The sequence below is a fragment of the Pelmatolapia mariae genome, linkage group LG10_11 (genome assembly GCF_036321145.2).
Source record: "Pelmatolapia mariae isolate MD_Pm_ZW linkage group LG10_11, Pm_UMD_F_2, whole genome shotgun sequence".
NCBI lineage: Eukaryota > Metazoa > Chordata > Actinopteri > Cichliformes > Cichlidae > Pelmatolapia > Pelmatolapia mariae.
In genome coordinates, this window is record NC_086236.1 from 43441428 (window position 1) to 43460719 (window position 19292).

General features: G+C 42.5%; 2 protein-coding genes across 2 annotated transcripts; one reads left to right on the plus strand and one right to left on the minus strand.

The window, feature by feature from the left end:
- The first annotated feature begins 828 nt into the window (after nucleotides 1-828).
- On the plus strand, nucleotides 829-4429 carry si:ch211-79k12.2 (uncharacterized protein LOC568844 homolog). Its single transcript, XM_063486538.1, has 3 exons — nucleotides 829-988; nucleotides 1152-1389; nucleotides 1474-4429. The coding sequence occupies exons 1-3, from the start codon at nucleotides 962-964 to the stop codon at nucleotides 3021-3023; spliced, it is 1815 nt and encodes a 604-aa protein (XP_063342608.1). The 5' UTR covers nucleotides 829-961; the 3' UTR covers nucleotides 3024-4429.
- A 108-nt stretch (nucleotides 4430-4537) lies between these two features.
- On the minus strand, nucleotides 4538-18791 carry si:dkey-34d22.1 (discoidin, CUB and LCCL domain-containing protein 1). Its single transcript, XM_063486537.1, has 15 exons — nucleotides 18602-18791; nucleotides 15762-15983; nucleotides 14211-14348; nucleotides 12848-12899; nucleotides 12693-12765; nucleotides 12463-12596; nucleotides 12311-12348; nucleotides 10361-10531; nucleotides 10072-10184; nucleotides 9791-9971; nucleotides 9571-9663; nucleotides 9299-9392; nucleotides 9107-9150; nucleotides 8912-9007; nucleotides 4538-6086 (listed from the first exon to the last, which is right to left on the minus strand). Exons 1-15 carry the CDS (start codon nucleotides 18702-18704, stop codon nucleotides 5707-5709), a joined length of 1932 nt encoding a protein of 643 aa, XP_063342607.1. The 5' UTR covers nucleotides 18705-18791; the 3' UTR covers nucleotides 4538-5706.
- Nucleotides 18792-19292: the final 501 nt, after the last annotated feature.

Below are 19292 nucleotides of genomic sequence, written 5' to 3' on the forward strand. Positions count from 1 at the left end.
TGACACTGACACTGTTTTTTTTAATTTGCCTATCTACAGTATTGCCTTCTGTTTATGTTGCAAAAAGTTGGCCTTAAATTCTAAAAAACTACCAAATGAAAAAATATGATGTACACCACATATGTGCCAAAATATAGCTCTCATTAGGGTCATGAGAAGTCTGAAACCATACAGCCACAGAGTCAGACATAGTGAAGTTCATTTCCTGTAACATGAAAAATGGATATACTGTTTATACCCCTATTTAACTGTCTAAATGAGGTCAAAACGTGGTTATCACGCAACTCTCTCACACTGAACGAGAATAAGACAGAAGTTATAGTTTTTGATAGTCACGACCCGCTGGAACAACTAACTGATGCCTTAGGGCCCCTTGCTAGCCATCTCTCGCTCACTGTTAGAAACCTTGGTGTTTTCCTGGACAGTGCTTTCAAACTCAAGAAACAGATCTCCTCTGTGGTAAAAAAAAAACCAAACAGTTTCTACCAGCTGTGTCAGATATCTAAAGCAAAGCCATATCTCCCTTTGAAGGACCTTGAAAAACATGTAGGTAACTACAGCCTAATTGTAACTGTTATGTCAAAAATCACATTTGATATTTTACATAAGAGTTGCAGTTTATCAGGATACAATAAATGCTATAAATTGAATAAATACATAAAAATTAGTACAACTTACTAGTAGATATTAAAAAATAAATAAACAAAATCCCGTCTTTTCTGAAAAAGAAGGGGAAAGAAAAAAAGACTACAACTCCTGTCACGTGATTTAAAAATCCCGGAACTACAATGTCTGGTGACGGGATGTTTTAAGTGGGCTAAACGGATGGTCGACAGCCGAGGTGTAAAAGCTGTAAAGAGTGCACTTTCTTTTATCGTTTCCAGCCGTGCTATCGAAATTTAAAACTTTAAATTCGTTGCTGTGGGTTTTGTGGCGCCAGCGGCGGCGTTATTTTGAGTTCATGGACAAAGACAAGTGTAGCGATATTGTAAGTAAGCGAGTCTGTTGTTTGCTTTAGCTAAAACGTCACGTTTTCAGCCTATTTTGAGAGCAGCCAGTAGCTCACACGAGCCAGTTAACTGGACTGTGTGGAGTCTCTGTTCACTCACCTCATGCAGCCTCTGCACTCATGCTTTGTGTACCTTTTGCAGCATGGTCAGTGCTCCTGGATGGACATGCATCAGTTCCTCGGTGACCTTATCACATCTGGAAACTCCTCAAAAAATCCGCCAGATGTGCTTAATGCAGCATGGGGCGCGGCAGGCGGTGGTGCTGCTGATGGTGCTCTTGGGTTCAAAGCTACATCGCTTGAGCCACTTAGACCTGTTCAGGAAAAGACGGGTGCAGGGGCATCACAGAGGGCGAGGGAGACCAGAGACCGGAGAGAAGGTAGGAGCCGTGTAAATAAACAAGTCCACCCATTTTCTTGTAAATTTAATTTTCCTACTGATGTGGTTCGGGTTTGTCCTTCAGCTTTAGATCTGCATCATGCCTGCACCTGCCCTGGCTGCCCTTTCTCCAGTCCCCCTCCTTCATTTCAGACCCTAACATCCAGACAGCCTCTGTCCTTGCTGCCACACTCGGAGACCATATCCCACCCAAAAGATCTCAGTATTGCTGGTCCAGTGAGCCTTAGCATGTGTTTACCAGACTCCACCTTACCCAGCAGCACCACCACCACTACATCTGAGCTAGAGACCGCCCTGCCCAGCCGATCACAGAACGAGGATGTAGACAGAGGGACTCAGAGCCAGAACCAAAACTCTGATGTGCCTCCTTCGAGAGCGTCTTTGTCCCATCTTTCTATGTTTCCCCACTTGTGTTGTCACCCCGGCCTGCAAACGTGTACCCAGACACTAGGCCGCCAGGAGGGCACAGACTCCCCCTTTTCTCACACCCACGCTCACCATCACTTTCACCACCACCACTGCCCTTTAACGTCCTGTTTACCCTGCCCCCAGCTCGCCCACTCGCACTCTGCTCGGCTCTCTGGCGCTTTTCCATGCTTGTCTTGCCCTCACTCCTTTCATGCCTGTAATCAGGTGTGCCACCGCCAGCACAGGCAAGCACAGCAGCAGGAGGAGAGGGGTAGGACTTCTACAACCTTGCTGTCGTCACTGCATCCCTGCATGCACTGCTCCGCCTCATTTTCTAGACCGTCCCAGCTGCTACAACACCAGCGCTCCGAGCACGCCCACAAACCAGCCGGGTTCATTTGCACAGAGTGCGGTAGGGCCTTCAATTCACACAGCAACCTCCGCATACACCTCAATGTGCACACTGGTGCACGGCCCTACTCCTGCTCCGACTGTGGGAAAAGTTTCAGCCAGTCTGGAGCGCTGAAGATCCACAGGCGGATTCACACAGGTGAAAAGCCATATTCATGTGGCTTCTGTGGCAGAGGTTTCCCCCATCTGGCAGGGGTGCGTGCCCACCAGAGGACGCACACGGGAGAGAAGCCCTACCGCTGCAACCAGTGTGGCAAGTGTTTCACCCAGTCAGGAGCGCTAAAGATCCACACTCGCATCCACACAGGAGAGAGACCCTTTATCTGCAGCATCTGTGGCAAGGGCTTTTCCAACCGCTCCGGGATCCGTTTCCACTACCGCACAGTCCACGGGCTGGCGCCTGAGGTCACAGGGGAGACCGGAGGCATGTACCGAGGACCCACAGGTCGTGCTTGTCAGCCCGGGCGCCCCAGAACTACACCTCCAACCGGCGCCGCGTTAAATGCACCCAGCAGTCCAGGTATCGACTCACACGCAGTTCCGAATACTCGGGATTCCTCAGATTTAATTGCTTCTCATCCCGCCTCTACACCGATCAGTGGGAACAAGGGAAAATCTCAGCCAGAAGGAGCAAGAGAGGGGCTGCCGTATGCATGCGAAGACTGCGGCCTGCGCTTTAAAGACGCACCGTCCAGGAACAGACACCAATCTCTGGTGCATTACTCCCATGAGGGAAGAGAGGAGGAGGGGCAGAGGGAAGAGTTCAGCACAGATGCTGAAAGTGAAAGAGAGTAAATTACTGCGGCTGGTAGATTATAACAGACTGAACATCTTATGGAATCTGTTCTCTAAGCAAAACTGCTTTCAAATTGGAAATTCAGTAATATTGCACTCCTTTTTAAGTGTTTTTCTGATATTTCACACTAGGGCTGCCACGATTAGTCGACTAGTCACGATTACGTCGACTATCAAAATCGTCGACGACTGATTTAATAGTCGACGCGTCGTTTGAAGCTTTGTAAGACCACAAAAGCCGCAGGAATAAGTAGTAGGATTTAAGAGTGTAATAACGGACTGAAACAGAAGATGGCAGCACTGCATGTACAAGGATGCCAGCTGCCGTTAAACCCCGAAGAAGAAGAAGTAGCTCTATCCCAGAATTCATAGCGCAGCCCAGCTCAGTTTCCAACAATGGCGGCAGCTAGTTAGTTTTAATATTACTCTTATTATTCTTTCTGGGTCACAAAATAAACGTTTAACATATTTTCAGGCGAGAATGTAGCTGTGTAAACCTCAAATATCTGCTCAGTTTATCAAGACACCACATATTTTCAAAAGCGCTCCGACGTTTTCGGAGACGTCTGTTACCCACTAGCTCGATAGCTAGCCGGGGGCAAGGCTCACTAGAGCCCGTGAGAACACAGGACTCCCGGCAAATCGTTTTCAAACCCACCGCCGTCTTTCGCTACTCAGGTTAAAAGTGATATATAAGTCACTTAGATAACTTAAAAATGTTATTGTTTGGCTTTTTTTAGTATTTTATTTGTTCCTGAGTAAATCGGTTTGGCTGAGATTAAAGTTATAGTTTTTACACAGCTGAATAAACGTCAAGCAGACAACTGATTATCAGAAGTGTGAGATGCTGGAGAATATACTCCGGTGTCCTGTTACATTTTAGATAGCAAGGAGCAGACGGCTGAGTTTATTAAACTTCACCTAAACAATCTGCAAATTTCATTAAAATTTAATAAACTATCATCTTGTCTTTATTTTTAGTTAGCACATACCTGAAACACTTAAAGCTGTAAGCTAATGATAGTTATATAAGAGCAGATGCTGCTGGTGCAATAAGCTGTACGTTTTACGTCCAATGGATGCATGACCTGATTAGTCGACTAATCGCGAAAATAATCGGTGACTAGTCGACTATCAAAATAATCGTTTGTGGCAGCCCTATTTCACACTAAGATTGTGCTGAAACTCAACGCTAAACCTTTTCTATTTAAACACAACCACAGTTTACTTTTATAATTCATGTATTTTTTTTTCTATTATCCATCAGCTTTTCAGTCCTGATGTATGTGAGTGAAGTGTCGTGTATGTACAGATTTACCCGTTACATTTTAGCAGTCCTTTATATATCCAGGTTAAAAAAAAAATCTAATTTCCACGAGAGCCTGATGTCCATCCATCACACACACCAAACCAACTGGTTGCTAACACATCTGTGTAATTGTGCCTTATCCAGCAGTGGAAGAGGTGTAGTCCCAGTGTTGTATTATGATATCAGAAAGCATGTCACATTAATGTAACTTGATGGGCTTTTAGTAGCATTTTATTATGGGATTGAGGACTGCCACCTGGCTCTTTTTATACAAAATGCCTTGAAATAGGGATGAAATAGGAACAAGTACAATTTTATATGTTAAACATGGATCTGTAGTAAACATCAGTGTCACAGGTTTAATTAAGTTATTTAGTAACTTAATCATTTCTAAAACCATGTATTCTATACAAAAAACAACTTTCCATGGGATATAATATAAAGTAAAAAAAAGAAAGAAAAAAGAATACAAGTATACAAATATAACTGTTATAATTTTTTTCACTTAATTCTGAGAAAGGTGCTATACAGCAGCAAAGGCCTAACAAACAAGGCCAGTGGAGGTGTTTTTTTTTTAAATCTTAACATTTTGCGATAACTCGGCCTCCAGCAGAGGAACGTACTCTTCCTCTGGAGACTTGTTTAACGAGACAGTGCATTTCTTTCTCCAGGAAAAGTGGCTGAACACAGGGCTGTTCATCCAGGCAAAGGACAGTCCTTCCTAATTATGTAATCTTATTGCCTTTCGTGCCTCTCAGTTGTACTTTTAGTTGTTATGTTACCGGGTGATAATTATCTGCGCAGACAAATAATTACACAGTCCATTGTTGCTTGACGTCTGAAGCTCGTGGCAGCCACCTAGTGGTTATGTGTAATTATAACAGTACTCTTTGTTACAGGTTACAATTTATAGTGCTTCATAAATGTTTTTGAAATGATACATTGTGAATACAATGCTTTGTAACATATTCATTTTTTGTTTTGCTTTAATTTGTGGAGAAGACTACACATACATTTCTGTATGTGCTTTTGGAAAGTGCAGTTATGTGATTAAACATTTCATCAAACAGTATCTCTGAGACAAACTGAGCCTGTATTTATTTGTGCAATATGAAGAAAAAAAAACTATCCCATACTTCCTTGATGGAAATATCTGCCTCCATGTGGCTCTCAGTGTTTAGTCTGAATACCCTCATATGCATAGTGATCCAAAGTGACCTCCTTGGGTACATCACTCATGGGAGGTCCAGTTAGTGCATTCTGAACAGCACTGTCCAGCTCACTGTTCAACTTCAGACCACTCCAAGTGTTGCTCTGGTGCCAACACACATTTCAACTCCAAAGAGCCTTTTCCTGAGTCTAAGCGTGCTGTGCTCACAAAGGATCTTCGTATGTGTGTTTCTGTTGTAAAGAGTCACAAGACTTGGGCTCTGCATAGACAGCACTGACTGGTCTTGGTCCATTGGCATGTAGCGCGGGAGTGCAGTAGCCATTGAAGAGCACCCTGTGTGAGGGGCAGTCATACTGACTGTGGCTGGATGTCGGTGCAGGAATGACGCTGGAGTCAGAGGGCTGATCTGAGAACGGAGTGGCATACTCGGGCTCTGGAGGAAGTGGCTCTGCATACTCAGGCAGGCAGCCAGGAGTATCATAATGGCTGCAGGTGAAGGGGGTAGTATAACACTCTTCTGAGGAAGGTTTAAACGTTGAGCCAACTTTATGTCCAATAGGTGTAAGAGCTGGCTCAGCATAGTCTAGGAGGATTAGAGAAGAAAAGAGAAAAGGTAAATGTAGGAAAAGTCATACAAGATTTTGTTTTTCCTGGTCACCCGACATACAGCAAACCTTCTCCCACTGCAGGTATCAGATAAACTATGCTCTGAAAACCAAAAATATGACACGATGTGTAGAAATTAGGTACACCTTCATCAGTTAAAAGACCTGCTATAATTATTAGTTAGACTTGAAAAACGACTGAGCTGGCAAACAGGATACAGACATGAAGAGCATTATACAGACATCAGGCAACTTTAATGGCAGTGTTAGATCACAGCCAGCTGATGGGTTAGTTGAGCACAGAGAGGTAACTTAACAGCTGTGCTAGCTCTGCCTCAGTCTCCCACCACCTGCCAAGGCAGCTCGCTCTCTGAGCATCATTTGCATTTCAGGGAACAATATTGTGTTTTGTATGCATTCATTTAATTTTCTTTGTTCTTTTTATAAGTACTTAAAATATAAGGGCAGCATGAAAACATGTTTACTTTTATTACACAAAAATGTAGGAAGTTAACGGTGTTAACTTGTAAATAAGCACACAACAATAACTTGAGCTTATAATATAATATCATACGTATTTTTGGCCTTTTCAGCTTTATTGGACAGAGCAGTGACTAACGTGAAGCTTGTTCTCTTTCTATGGATAAAACTTTCCCCTAAGGATAAACACGTTTTGGGCGTCAATTTGAAAGAAAGGCAGGTGTCAAATGTAAATGTGAGATCAGAGGTCAAACGTGACATGATATTTGGATCTATCCTGTATTGTGACATTCAGTATCTCCATATGCCGGTATATCATTTCCTAATTGTTGCCAATAAGAACAAAAGCAGCAGAATTTTAAGCACAATCTTAAAGATCGACCTTTTATGAAAATTAATTACTATGTAAACTTACTTCACCGTAAAGAAGAGGTCAGAGGTCAAATGTGACATGATATTTCAAATCTTTATACAGTACTTTCTACATGCTGACAATACACACCTTACAAGGCTTTTATAAAGAAATAAATCATTAGGCTGACCTTGAAGACCTCAGTGCATGCAAGGCAAATTATAAATGGCTTGTTAACATGACCCAATCTGCACCCCTGCAAAGCTTTTATCATTTCGAGCTGTCGTGTTTACAGACAGAAACAGTGACACGCACATAAACGCTACCAATGACATGACCTACCTGATTGACCTAACTATAAAAAAGGCCAATAAGAGAGTAGCATCAATCCTACAACTATGGCAGAAAGTTAAAAATCCAAACTGTTTTGATAAAGACACAATAAACTAGTGAATACATTTATTCACTCAGTATTACCTCATAAATTGGATTTGGCAGTTGAACTGGATTAGTTTGAGGGGCCCGGGCACATTTACTTACATCTTACACACGCAGACTTTTACATAATGTTCAGGTTCTAAAAACTGAAGCTGCTGTATCCTATAGACATTTGAGGTCTGCTTTAGAAGCCAGCTTTTTGAAGTGCCTGCACAACAACAACAAAATCTGAATTTTAATAAAATCTGTTCTTCCCTTTATTCGTGCCACCCAACCACAGAGCAGCCTGGTCTTCTTTCTGTCAGCAGCTGCTCCTTTTTTCTCTCCACAAAAGTTCAGTTTTATCTCTGCACAGCATCCAGAACGACTCTGGCTTATCCTAAAAGTCGCTCTGAATTCTGTGAGGTAGTTTTCCTCTGAAGACTTTGTTGGCGCACAAACAGACTCTACATTTAACAGAGTGAAGATATGCACCACAACTCCTGTCTGGGTGCTTTTCCAGTCATGGGATTTGTCGGCATTTCCGACCAGCAGAACTGTAGCTCCTAAAAGTTCTTGGTTTGCCAGATCAGTAGATCACAGATCACTATTTTTATATGATTTGATGGTTTGATTGTTGATTTTGTTCATCTGGATGCAGCGTTTTCAGTGAAATGCGACATCCAGATGAACAACATCAACTTTTTGTGATTTCCTGACCTGGATGATTGAGCATGCATCAAGACATTTTTACACAAACTTAAACACACAGATACTAAAACATCTAGCAGCAGGCTACTTTCGATAATGGGAAAAACTCCACTTCTTGCTTACATCTTGCAAATCAATTTCTGGGAAACTTCTGCTTCTTTTCTACCAAATAGCTGTCTCTAGGACAATGCAGAGCGCTGCACGAGAAGCCTGGCCACCACCAACGTCTCATCTAATCGCAGGGATGAGGGTGATGGTCTAGCACTTAGATCCATCCAGACTACTCTTTGTCCTCGCAGAAGACGCCGTGGTGTGGGAGGCCTGGACTTTCAAGAGCACACAGGGAGTCTAAGACCCAGAGCTATTTTAATTAGACAGGCTTTACTGAGGGCTTTGATTGTCTTAGCATTGACCGTCTGTCCTGTTTATCACTGGACCTCTCAGAGAAGTGCCCCCTCACTGAGGGAAGGGGTAAGGGAGGCAGAGATGGGACTGCTGGGAGGAGGGGGGGAGTAGGCTGAGTGCCCTGTATCGAGCTCCAATTAAAGGGTCTCTTTCAGTGAGCCTCTGTGGACCAAAGAAAGGAATGTTTATGCTGTGACCGGGTGATGGGCTGAGCCAGAGGAAAGAATGGACAGCCCGTGGAGAGAACTGTTTGCCTGTCAGGCTTGGCGTGAGCTACTCAAACTGACCACTGAAGCTAGAGACTATTAGAGCGGGAAAGATGGAGAGCCGAACACTTAACAGGACAACTAAACTTCAAAGGTAGCAGCTGACGACACTTGCAGAAGAACAAAGCAGCACCAGCAGCTTCCTTTAATTTTTAAAAATCTGAATTCTCACCATTAAGAGGGGGGTTTGGTAGTGCATCGTGGACGTTTCGAACCAGAGGGTACGACTGTGAGCTGGGAAAACTCTTTTCCTTGAAACTTTGACAACCTACACAAAAATCATAATCATAAAATCATTGCAACATTAAAAAAGGACTCAGAACTAAAAAGTATATTAAAAAAAGAATCTGAAAAGTGCTAGACTTACTTGTGGGGACAGAGTAGGAGTACTTCATTTGTGAATCTTTTTTCCTACAATTTCAAATAACAAAAAACAAACTCAGAGGGTGAATAAAATAATGAACGTTGATATTTAGTGACAGCAATCCATGTATCGAAAATCAGTTTCAGTGACAGTATGCCCATACAGGAAAGTTAAACATTAATACATGTGCAGTACCTTCGCTTCAACCAGAATCCAGCCAACACACAACTGCCACATATCATCAGGCCGATGGCCACGCCCACTGCTACTATTACTGGCTGACTGGAGCCTGCAAGAGTGCAAGAGTGTCTGAGTAAACAACTGAACAAGTGTGAGGAAGGAATGCTGTTATTACAAAGTGCTGCCTATCAGATTAATGGCTATATTGCCGTGTTTGCACTGGTGTGACTCTAATCTACTCGTATAAACTTCATACAGGTGAGTTGGTGGATGACACAAGTACATACTCTGTGTTGTTTCCACTAACAAGGTGCTCTCAGTGGTGGTGGGAGTGGGGCTTGGGAGCAGTGGACCCGAGTTAACTTTGATGGACGGAGAGTCTGTTGGGGAATTATCGAGACAGGAAAACTTTACATCAGGAAACTCAGCTGCAAATCAAATCATGTTAAAAGCAAACAAACCAAACTTTATTGTGGATAATCTGGAAGCTTATGAGCTACTGCCTACCACCGCCTGGTGGACGGGAAGACCTCGGTGTGGCCTTACTAACAGGACAGCCCAGGACCTGAATCTGAGCTGAAGCCCTCCCATGCCAACTCAGCGGCTGTAGGCGGACAAATCGAGCCACCACAGTAGGAAACAAGCTATTGAGCACTCTGAGGTGTCCATCGGTATAAGCCTGAAACACCTAAGAGCCACAAGGACCAAAATGAATTAGCATCTGCAAGTCTACTGCTTTAAAAAGCTCAGGAAGTTGGGGCAGTGAAAGCATTAAGATGAACACCTACCTTTCTTTCTTTGCTTACAGCATCTTTGTAAAGCTTCCAGTTCTTTCTATCCTTACTAAATAAAAGGATGTAGGATTCCATGTAGTACTCATTTGATCCCGCTGTTACTATTCCTGACAAAAGAGAGAACAACGTTTGTTTGATTTTGTTTCAGATCAATATTCAAAGACATAAAAGGCTTCATGGATTTTAAACAACAAAAATAGCCCATCTCTGATTCATTAAATCACAATAAATTGCTTAAACCAAGCATATTTTGTACACAAATACTTATTATTGTTATCTTTACCTGTGATGGTGCTTCTATCGCTCAGCTCCATCTCCACCCACGGGCTCTGATCACTACTGTCTGCTGTCCAGAGCAGGAAGTTATGGTTCCTTGACTTTGTCTGCTCTTGACTGTTTTTATCAGCAAAAGATGAGGCGTTTAAAGCAGAAACAGCCAAGTTGTTGTTACACTCTGTTCACAGATCAAAGGAAAACAAACAAACTGATGAATTATAATTTGAGTTTCATAGTAACACTTGCCTACACATTTTCATTATAAACCACACAGATTCACGTTCCCTGTGCTGAACTGCATGAAATCAAGAAAATAATGGACACTATTTTTCTTTGAGAAGAAAAAAAACAAACAAACCCTAAATGTGCAGAAATGTAAATCGTTTTATTTAAAGAAGCTAAACAGCTAACCGGCTGTTTCAGATAGGAATGAAGCCTTTAGCTTCTGCGAGGAAGAGTTGTGTTTGCATTCCCTGGTGTTTGTGCTACTCCTGCTGTTCTCATCTTTTCTTTACTTCCTCTTTCCCACGCTGTCCAAGTCTTCTCGCCCGCTATTCTATCGTCATCACTCCGATCCACTCGGATTCCTGCCCACCACCTCTGAGTGAATAGGTGTCGGCTTCCTGTTCTTTAAAACTCGCTGCAATTCTGTCACTCTGCCTTTCAGACTGTCATTCATGCAACCCATGTCCCCCCAGTCTCCATAACATCCTGGATGTTCAGAGAGTTTCATCCAAGGTCTTTGTTTGCCATCTGCTCCACCACCTGTGTTTACACTTCAGGGGTCCATCCTATTTCCTACCTTTGTTTGGAACACCGCTCAGCCATGCCGAAGGTTGTCTAAACACTTTCCTCAAACATCGTGAACATTAAACGTCATCATCTGAAGTTATACAACCCCAGTTTAAAAAAAAAATAAAGTTGGGACACCGTGTAACATGTAAAAAATATGTAAACATTTTTAATAAACAAAACAAAAACAGAATGCAGTGATTTGCAAATCTCATTAATTCATTCACAATACAACTTGGAAAATGTTTAAACTGAGACATTTTACTATTACATTAAAAATATGAGCACATTTTAAATTTGATGGCAGCAAGACGTCTATTAAAAAATAATAATAAAAAACCATGTTGGTACAAAAGGCTGGAAAAGTAAGTGGCTCTAAAAAAGAAACAATTGGTGGAATTTATGCAACTAATTAGGTTAATTAGCAACAGGTCAGTAACATGATTGATTATAAAAAAGCATCATAGAGAGGCAGAGATTCATTAATCTGCAAAAAACTGGGTCTACAAATTGTGGAACACTTTCTGAATAATGTTGCTCGGCATAAACGCGTGAAGAGTTTGAATATCCCATCTACATGATATCATCAAAAGGTTCTGAGGATCTAGAGAAATCTGTGTGTGCAAGGGTAAGGCAAAACTCTGAATCAGATCCCTGTGATCTTTGCATTAAAAACAAATGATTACATCATAGAAATCAATACCTGCAGAAAGCACTATCTGTGAACATAGTTCACCATACCATTCACAAATGCAGGTTAAACGTCTGTCGCGCAAAGAAGAAACCATATGTGGATAACAGTCGATGGTATGGGGGTGTCAGTGCATATTAAATTGAGGTCTCCACATCTATAAAGGCACCACCAGTGCTGAAATGTATATACAGGTTTTAGAGCAACATGCACTCCCATCCAGATGACCTCTACTTCAGGGAAGGCCTTAATAATCTCAGCAACACAATGCTAAACCACCTGTGAGAACAGAAAGGCTTCATGGTAGAAAAGTCTAGCTAATGAAATGGCCTGGCTCCATTCCATACCTTTCACCAAATTAAAACATTTTGAGTTAAAAGAAGCAAATCCAGAATAAAATATGGCTTTATGAGATCAGCAAATCACTAGATTCTGTTTTTATTTGGGGTTGTGAATGTAAAGTCAGACTCATACCTTGGATGAAAAGCAGCTTCTTTTCAGAAAGCGATCCCCTGTCAAAAGAAGTGAAAAAGAAATATTGATAATCAATACAAATCAGTTACACTAAACTAGCAGCTAGACATTTCCACAAGATCTCATTTAAAATGTGGAAAACAAACACATACATTTTCGAAAGGACTCCATTGGCAAAGGTGGATTCATACAGCGTAAGGCTTCTCCCACGATTCACAGTGATATGGCCTCCCAGACTGTCAGATGTAGCTCCTGCATGGACTGCAGACTTGCACAGCACCGAAGTCTGTGGCAGAAGAGAGAGATGGAGCCTTTTTAGACATGTATTTGATAAGAAGCACAGTACAATACAGCTTTTCCTAATGAAATCTGCTGTGCTTACGTCTCTGTAACCATGCTCAGAGTTCCCCCACACGTCCCCTGTGACCTTCTTGCATCCTGCAGGGCAATACACGCTGAGAAGGAGCAGAAGAACATGTGAGAAATACTTACAGCTCTACTGAATCCGAGATGAAGACGCAGAGGTCCACGGCTTACCTTAAATGCTGCGAGCTAAAATGAGATCCCCGTTGTAAACATGAAATGAGATCTGAAAACAAAAACAGAAAACTTCAAACGGCGCTCCTCAAAATGAATCTTTCTTAACATTTTGACAGCATGTATGGGTGGACCATGTGTTTCGGGCTTACATAACACCACCTCGGCATTCGCTCAACCACACAAACAGACAACAGACTCTGTGTGAGACGGTCTGGGATGCTACAACTGTGCTATATTCAGGCATGAGTGGTCATCACTGTTGATGTGACTAACGCCTTTGTTACTGCGAGCAAAGCGAAAGGTCCATGTGTGATCACAGCCAACAGACAGTGGTTTGTATGTCTGAGTACAGACTTAGCCCCAGACACTGCTGGATTTCATAAACAACTGAGCAAAAACAGGAAACTATGATACATAGTGCACAGTACACAAGGCCACAGCCGGGAAAATTAAGACTTAGTCTAAGTATAGGCTATTCAGACTAAGTAAGTAAGGCTACATGGTTATTTAAAAAAAAATACCCAAGGAGAATCTGATACTGTGTATCATTTAGTGAGATTTGTGGTTTAATCCATGAATAAACATACTGGGTGTATGCATGTCACAACTGGCCGGAGTACAAAGAAAAACAAATCAAAAAACCCTGAAAACAAGAAACAAGTAGCCGCTGGGTTCAGAAGCCTTATAGTGACGAATACAGGACGGCAGTGGGCTTGGAGTGGTTAACAGGTTGAAGAAGAGGAGGGGAGGAGAGCTCGAGTCGGTCCAAGTGACAGACTGAAGCTTGAGGCCTCATTCCATTCAGCCCGAGAGAAGGAGTAGAACTCCTGCTCTCTGAGCAAACACGCCGGAGCCAACATGGAGGCGATGGAGGGTGAATGCCAATAAGCAATGACTCATACACTCACGCACACGTCAACACACGGGCAAATGTGTTATACTGAAGGATAAATATTCACAGAACAGCTAGTGTTATGATTGTATTGGCGTAAACTTAAAAAAAGATCTCTCTCACAACCCCACTCGCACCTATATAACATATAAATCAGGCAAATAACCATAATGTAACAGCTATAACAGCCTTGTTTCCCCTTTAGCTTCTGTGCTTTAGTGTGTGCATTTATTATATATGGTGCACAGTTGATTTTAAAATATTTCACAGGCTCATCCCTGGCCCTGCAGATTACCCAAGGCCAGAAATGCTCTGGTGTTCTGTGGTTTTATTTCCTTCTGCATCAAATTTACTCTGCTATAAATAAACAGTGAAAAAAATAAACCAATGCAATCGGAATAACAAAGAAGCTTCCATCAACAGTTACCCAGCATGACATCAGTCAGAAGGCATAAATTATAGGAGTACCTGGCTGCTGATCTGTGGCATAAGAGAGCAGAAACCCTCGTCCAGAGCGATGTGGGCCCGACTTGAACATTATTGTTACTTCATTGCTATTAAATGTCACATTCTTCCCGGCTGCATCAAGCTTCCCGCACAGAGGACCTGTGAACACACATTCCCGCAAACTACGTTTATAAAGCACAAGAACATAAATACGTCTGTCAGCACACACGCCGGTGCACTATAAACATCCATTTCCAGTCCTTAATAATGAAGAGTTGACAGTCTGTTAGATAGAAAAACACTAAAACAAAACCAAAAGAAGTTTCTATAAGAAAGTGAGGCGCTGTGAAATCTGATGATGTATACAATAGTCAGCCTAGTGGAATATCTCTTGAATCTCTCAACCCTTATTTTGCAGCAACTTTTATGCCCTCAGGATACGATGCAGCTGGTTGCAAAACCTACACGTCTCCTGTGAAATATGGTTTGCCTTTTCTGTCAGTGCATCAACACAATGGCATGTCCTGAACGAGTTATACAATCCAGACTGGAAGATCATCAGTAATGAGTGGGAACAAAGTCTCTGTCAGTAAGGACGTCAATTAAGATTCGATGGGGACACGGGAAAGTTCTCATCAGACATCTGGTGTGTGACCACATTTTTGGTATTCCCCTCTCCCTTAAAATGTGTATTTATATATTTTAAATTAATGGCACAAGACATGTCGCGGGTCAGTAAAATAAGGATGAGAACAGTTTGACCTTTGACTTGGGGGGGGGGGGGGGGTAGCCCAATCCTTTCAGGAGACAATACCTGCTGCTGCTAAAACTAATGTGCATGTGCCTGAAAGAAAGAATCTAAAGAAGTACATGAGGTTGTTTAAAAGACAGACTTTGATTTCATTTACTTACTAAAAACAGGATTTGTTTGGTTCATTGCCTCAGGGTAACATTATGCAGTTAGACCACTTTTCTTAGGGCAATGATGCTAAAGCAGTGCTTCTAAACTCTGATCCTTCCTTCCTCGCTCCACAACACTTGATTATCTGGTTATCAGGCAGCTGCAAGCTTTTCATTCCCAGCTGCAAAGTTTGTGGGGGTGGGGGTCACAGGGAGAACCTGCAGGGTAATGTTTTGACAGCACTGACTGGTGGCTTATGTGAGCTGGCAAACAATACACTAAAATGGACTTTTAACAACTTACAAGAAATGGACACAAAGTGATTTTATGAGGAAAAACTACGATTGGACAGTGAGGGTCATTCCCACAGTGGGGTCAGCAAACGTGATGAGAGTGACAGGGAGTGAAAGTAGACCCTAGAATCAGGTCTGAAGAGTCAGTTAAAGGCCATGCCTATGTGATGTGTCATACAGTGTGTATGTGGAGAGAGCTTGAAAATGAACTTGATATTTATTAAAATAAAAAAAGAAACATTTAAGTAAATTTGTTGACTGATATGTCAGAGACCCCCAAACTCTCTACAATATAGTAAATTAATTTATTCTCCCACCAAAAATTTTAACTTTATTATTTATTAATAAATAAATAAAACAATCAAGAGGTGTGCTCACCCAGGCTGTGCTCTCCGTTTTTGTCTGTGATCCTCACAGAGCCATTGCTGCAGCCCGGACTGCTCTCAACGTCAAAATCTCCAAAGAGCAGTCGCAGCGTGCGCCCCTGTGGTACACGAAGCCTCCACTTACACCAGGTGTTACTGGGGTAGGTACCCGGATAGTTCTGGGAGGCTAAGGTGCCCGACTCTGGCGCCAGCAGTGTATGTCCACAGCCATTACCTGACACAAAACAAGCACTATAAGAAAGCTACGACAAGAAAAAAAGGGCACAGTTCACACGGTAAAAATCAAGATTAACTTCTAACAACTTCTGATTTCCTTTCCTTTCAGTTTCATGTTTCCTAATCACTCACTTCTAAAACTGATACAGAGGTCTTAACCCACGCCTCATTTATTTAAATTTTCCTTCCAAGGAGCCAGATTTTCTTGTAATGTTGTTAAAGTGGTCTTGAGCGACAGTGGCTGTCTCTTCACCGACGCTCCATCCAGACCAGAGGAATGTTTTCCTTTTATTTGTTTGTCAGGCCACTTAACGCTGACCTTTGAATCATTCAAACATAAAAAAATACTGGTGGCTACCACTGCTACCTCTCAGCCTCCGAGCAGATGCACTTGTGGCATAAATTTGAAAATCCTGAGTGATTTTTTAGAAAAGTTGACCACTGATATCAATTTAAAAATCCTTGGTGACTTCCTTCTTGAGTTATCATGTTTAACTGCTTAAACTTCTGCATTACTAACATTTTTTCCCGGCACTCATCTCAGCATCTTTTGCCTTTTGGTCACAAATCTTTACAAACTGAGTCAGCAGCTAGTTGATTAATATTTTCAACTGTTCAGCTGCTGACGGCAGTGAGCAGAGTGGAATTATAGACCTTAAGGAAAGCCAAAATGACATAACCAGAGACAGCTATGTAACTGGCTCTCTTAATTAAATACAAAGAATATTAAAGGCTTTGTTAATACACCATTTCAAGACAGATGAGCAACGAGTCTAATTTGAACATGTACGGCAGCTCAGGGCATGTTTATCCTTCTGTCATCACGACTTTTAGAAATACCAACGAGGGATGAGCTCAACTGTAACACCTGTGACCTGCACGTTGGATACCGAGCAAAACATAATCGTTTAAGATGAAGTACCAAGAGGTGCTTTTCCCCAGGCAAAAGCAAGGAAGGAAAAAAAAAAGCACAGTGCTGATATACTACATCTTGCTATGACTAACACTTGAAGAGGAACAGAAAACACAAACATTCAGATGGTTTAAGATTCCTGTTGGTCACAAAAAAAAAAAAAGAAGAACTTGATTCAAAATTTCCTACAGGAGTCACACAGAGATTGGTGTGGCGTGGGTGACAAGCTCAGACACTAACACTCCCCGCCCTCACTTTTCACTCCCCCAAGTAATGTGCTCCAAGAATGGTCAAAACCTGAGGAAGGCACCAGGGTCAGTCTGAGCCTAAACACCAGCGCTGTCCTTGCTTCCCTTAAAAGGCTCCTGAATATTTGTTGACTGGAAGTTACAGGGTAGCCTTCCATTCGCCCTGTGTCTCCTCCTGCACAGCCGAGCTGGTCACCTCCTTCCCAACAGCACTTCAGTTCCTCATATCATAAACCTTTGACTGTTATTGTCCCCCCTCAAGTCCCCAAAGGATTCCCTGGAAATACCGCAGCCACATACTGTAACTCTGGGCAGCAGAGCATGGATCTGTCACCTTCCGGAGGCCGGCCACGGGGGACTTTTCCCAGCTTTAAAGAGGGAGTAATGTTGGGAAATGTCTGGGTGACCAGTAATTGCCCCCCTGGTCACTGGGCTGTTTCACCCACAGTCTGTTGGGTTCGTGTTCAGGCTGTTCTGACCTGTTTAGAAATCTCAGGAGCTAAACCACAGAAAGCCTGGGTGTTAGGATAGCAGACAGTCAATCAGAAACACGCCAGCAATATAGTTTTCCACTTCATGCTTTGTTGGCAGGTCCTTACAGGTCCACACTAGCAGACAGGATGTTCACCTATGCTACCTGTCACTACATCGCCTTATTCAATCCCGGAGGTAGAAATGTTTCCCCCAAACCTAGGCCCCACCAAAGCTGGGGCATAGCATATTTGCTAAGTTAAATAATGATGTATCCAGGGCTTAATCATCTTCCGATGTGCGGAAATCAAAGCCCCCGAGACAGACAAAAACAACACTGAAGATTTGTGGTATGGCTGACTGGTGGAGTCATAGTCTGCAGGGCAATAGCTTGTTTGTCTATGTGTATATATGGTCACTGTGATTCATAACAGGCCTGACTGATGTGTTGAAAGGGGAAAAAAAGACTCTGGGAAAGGATTGCTGGGATCACTAGGTACAAACGGGCAAGGAAAGAGTTTGTAACAACTGTTAACATGACTTCCAATCGGCGACCTTTGCACCTAAATACAGACACATTAATGCACTTTAATTCTGGCTTAGAGCCATAAAGATGATCGGAACAGCAAAATAAGTCTGGATGTGTACAGTGCAGAATACAGGACAAGGTATGGTGGCCTTTCCAATAATAGTTTCTGATGAAAATGCATTAAACAGCAATAGTTAGCAGGGTTATATGACAACAACTAGCTTAAACACAGCAGAAATGTGTTTTAAAGGAGGCTGCCGACTGGTTGCTCGTCCTACGTCATCAGTTTTGATTATTAATAATCGTGCGATTAATTTAAAAAACGGGGAAAACTCTTCAAACCAAGTGAGTTACTTATCAGCTCTAGCTGCAGCTAACGAAATGTGCGAAAATCCGTCTCCCACGTCACAATCCTTATCTTATCAAAAGCGTCAACATAACAGGCGTTTTCTTACCCTCCTGGCCGCGAACACACACCGAACAGACGCTTAAAGCGATCCACAAACCGGCAATGAAAGACTTCACAGCATCCCCGATGTTTTCGCACTTTGCGAGCATGATTTCCAGGAACTCGGCGAGAAAAAAGTAAGGTGCATGCCTCGCTGACTCGAGGGGTCTTGCTTCAATAAAAACTTGGAGCGCAGAGTACTGGATATTTACTATTGGTCACGAGTGTCGAACCCCGTCTCCAATTGGCTCTCCTGAAGCGTCAATCAAGTTGGTGTCCGGGATTCCATTCCCAAATAGGGCTGGCCTGAGCCGTAGGTGTTCGCTGACCTGAGACCAGCCAGCGGTAGCAGTGCTTCTTATTTACTCTCATTAGAAACGATGGAAATGCCGAACCGGGATCTTTATTTGAAGATGCGTGCGTGTCAAAGGTGGAAAGTGCAGTTTTAAAGCAAACATGAAACATTCAGAAACACCTCGTCTGTTCGCTTTATTGACTCGCCCGAATTTCCGTTCTCAGTCTAAGTGCTAAGACTGCCATCTTCCGGTGAATTCAAGGCAACAACAAAAATATAACAAGCGCCTGTTCTAGAGCCACGATTAATCCTTTTCCTCAAGATTTAGAGAGGTATGTATTTTTTTTTAATCTTACATGTGTTTTTCTATTATTCCAGCCTTTTAATGTCTTCGTCAATCAGT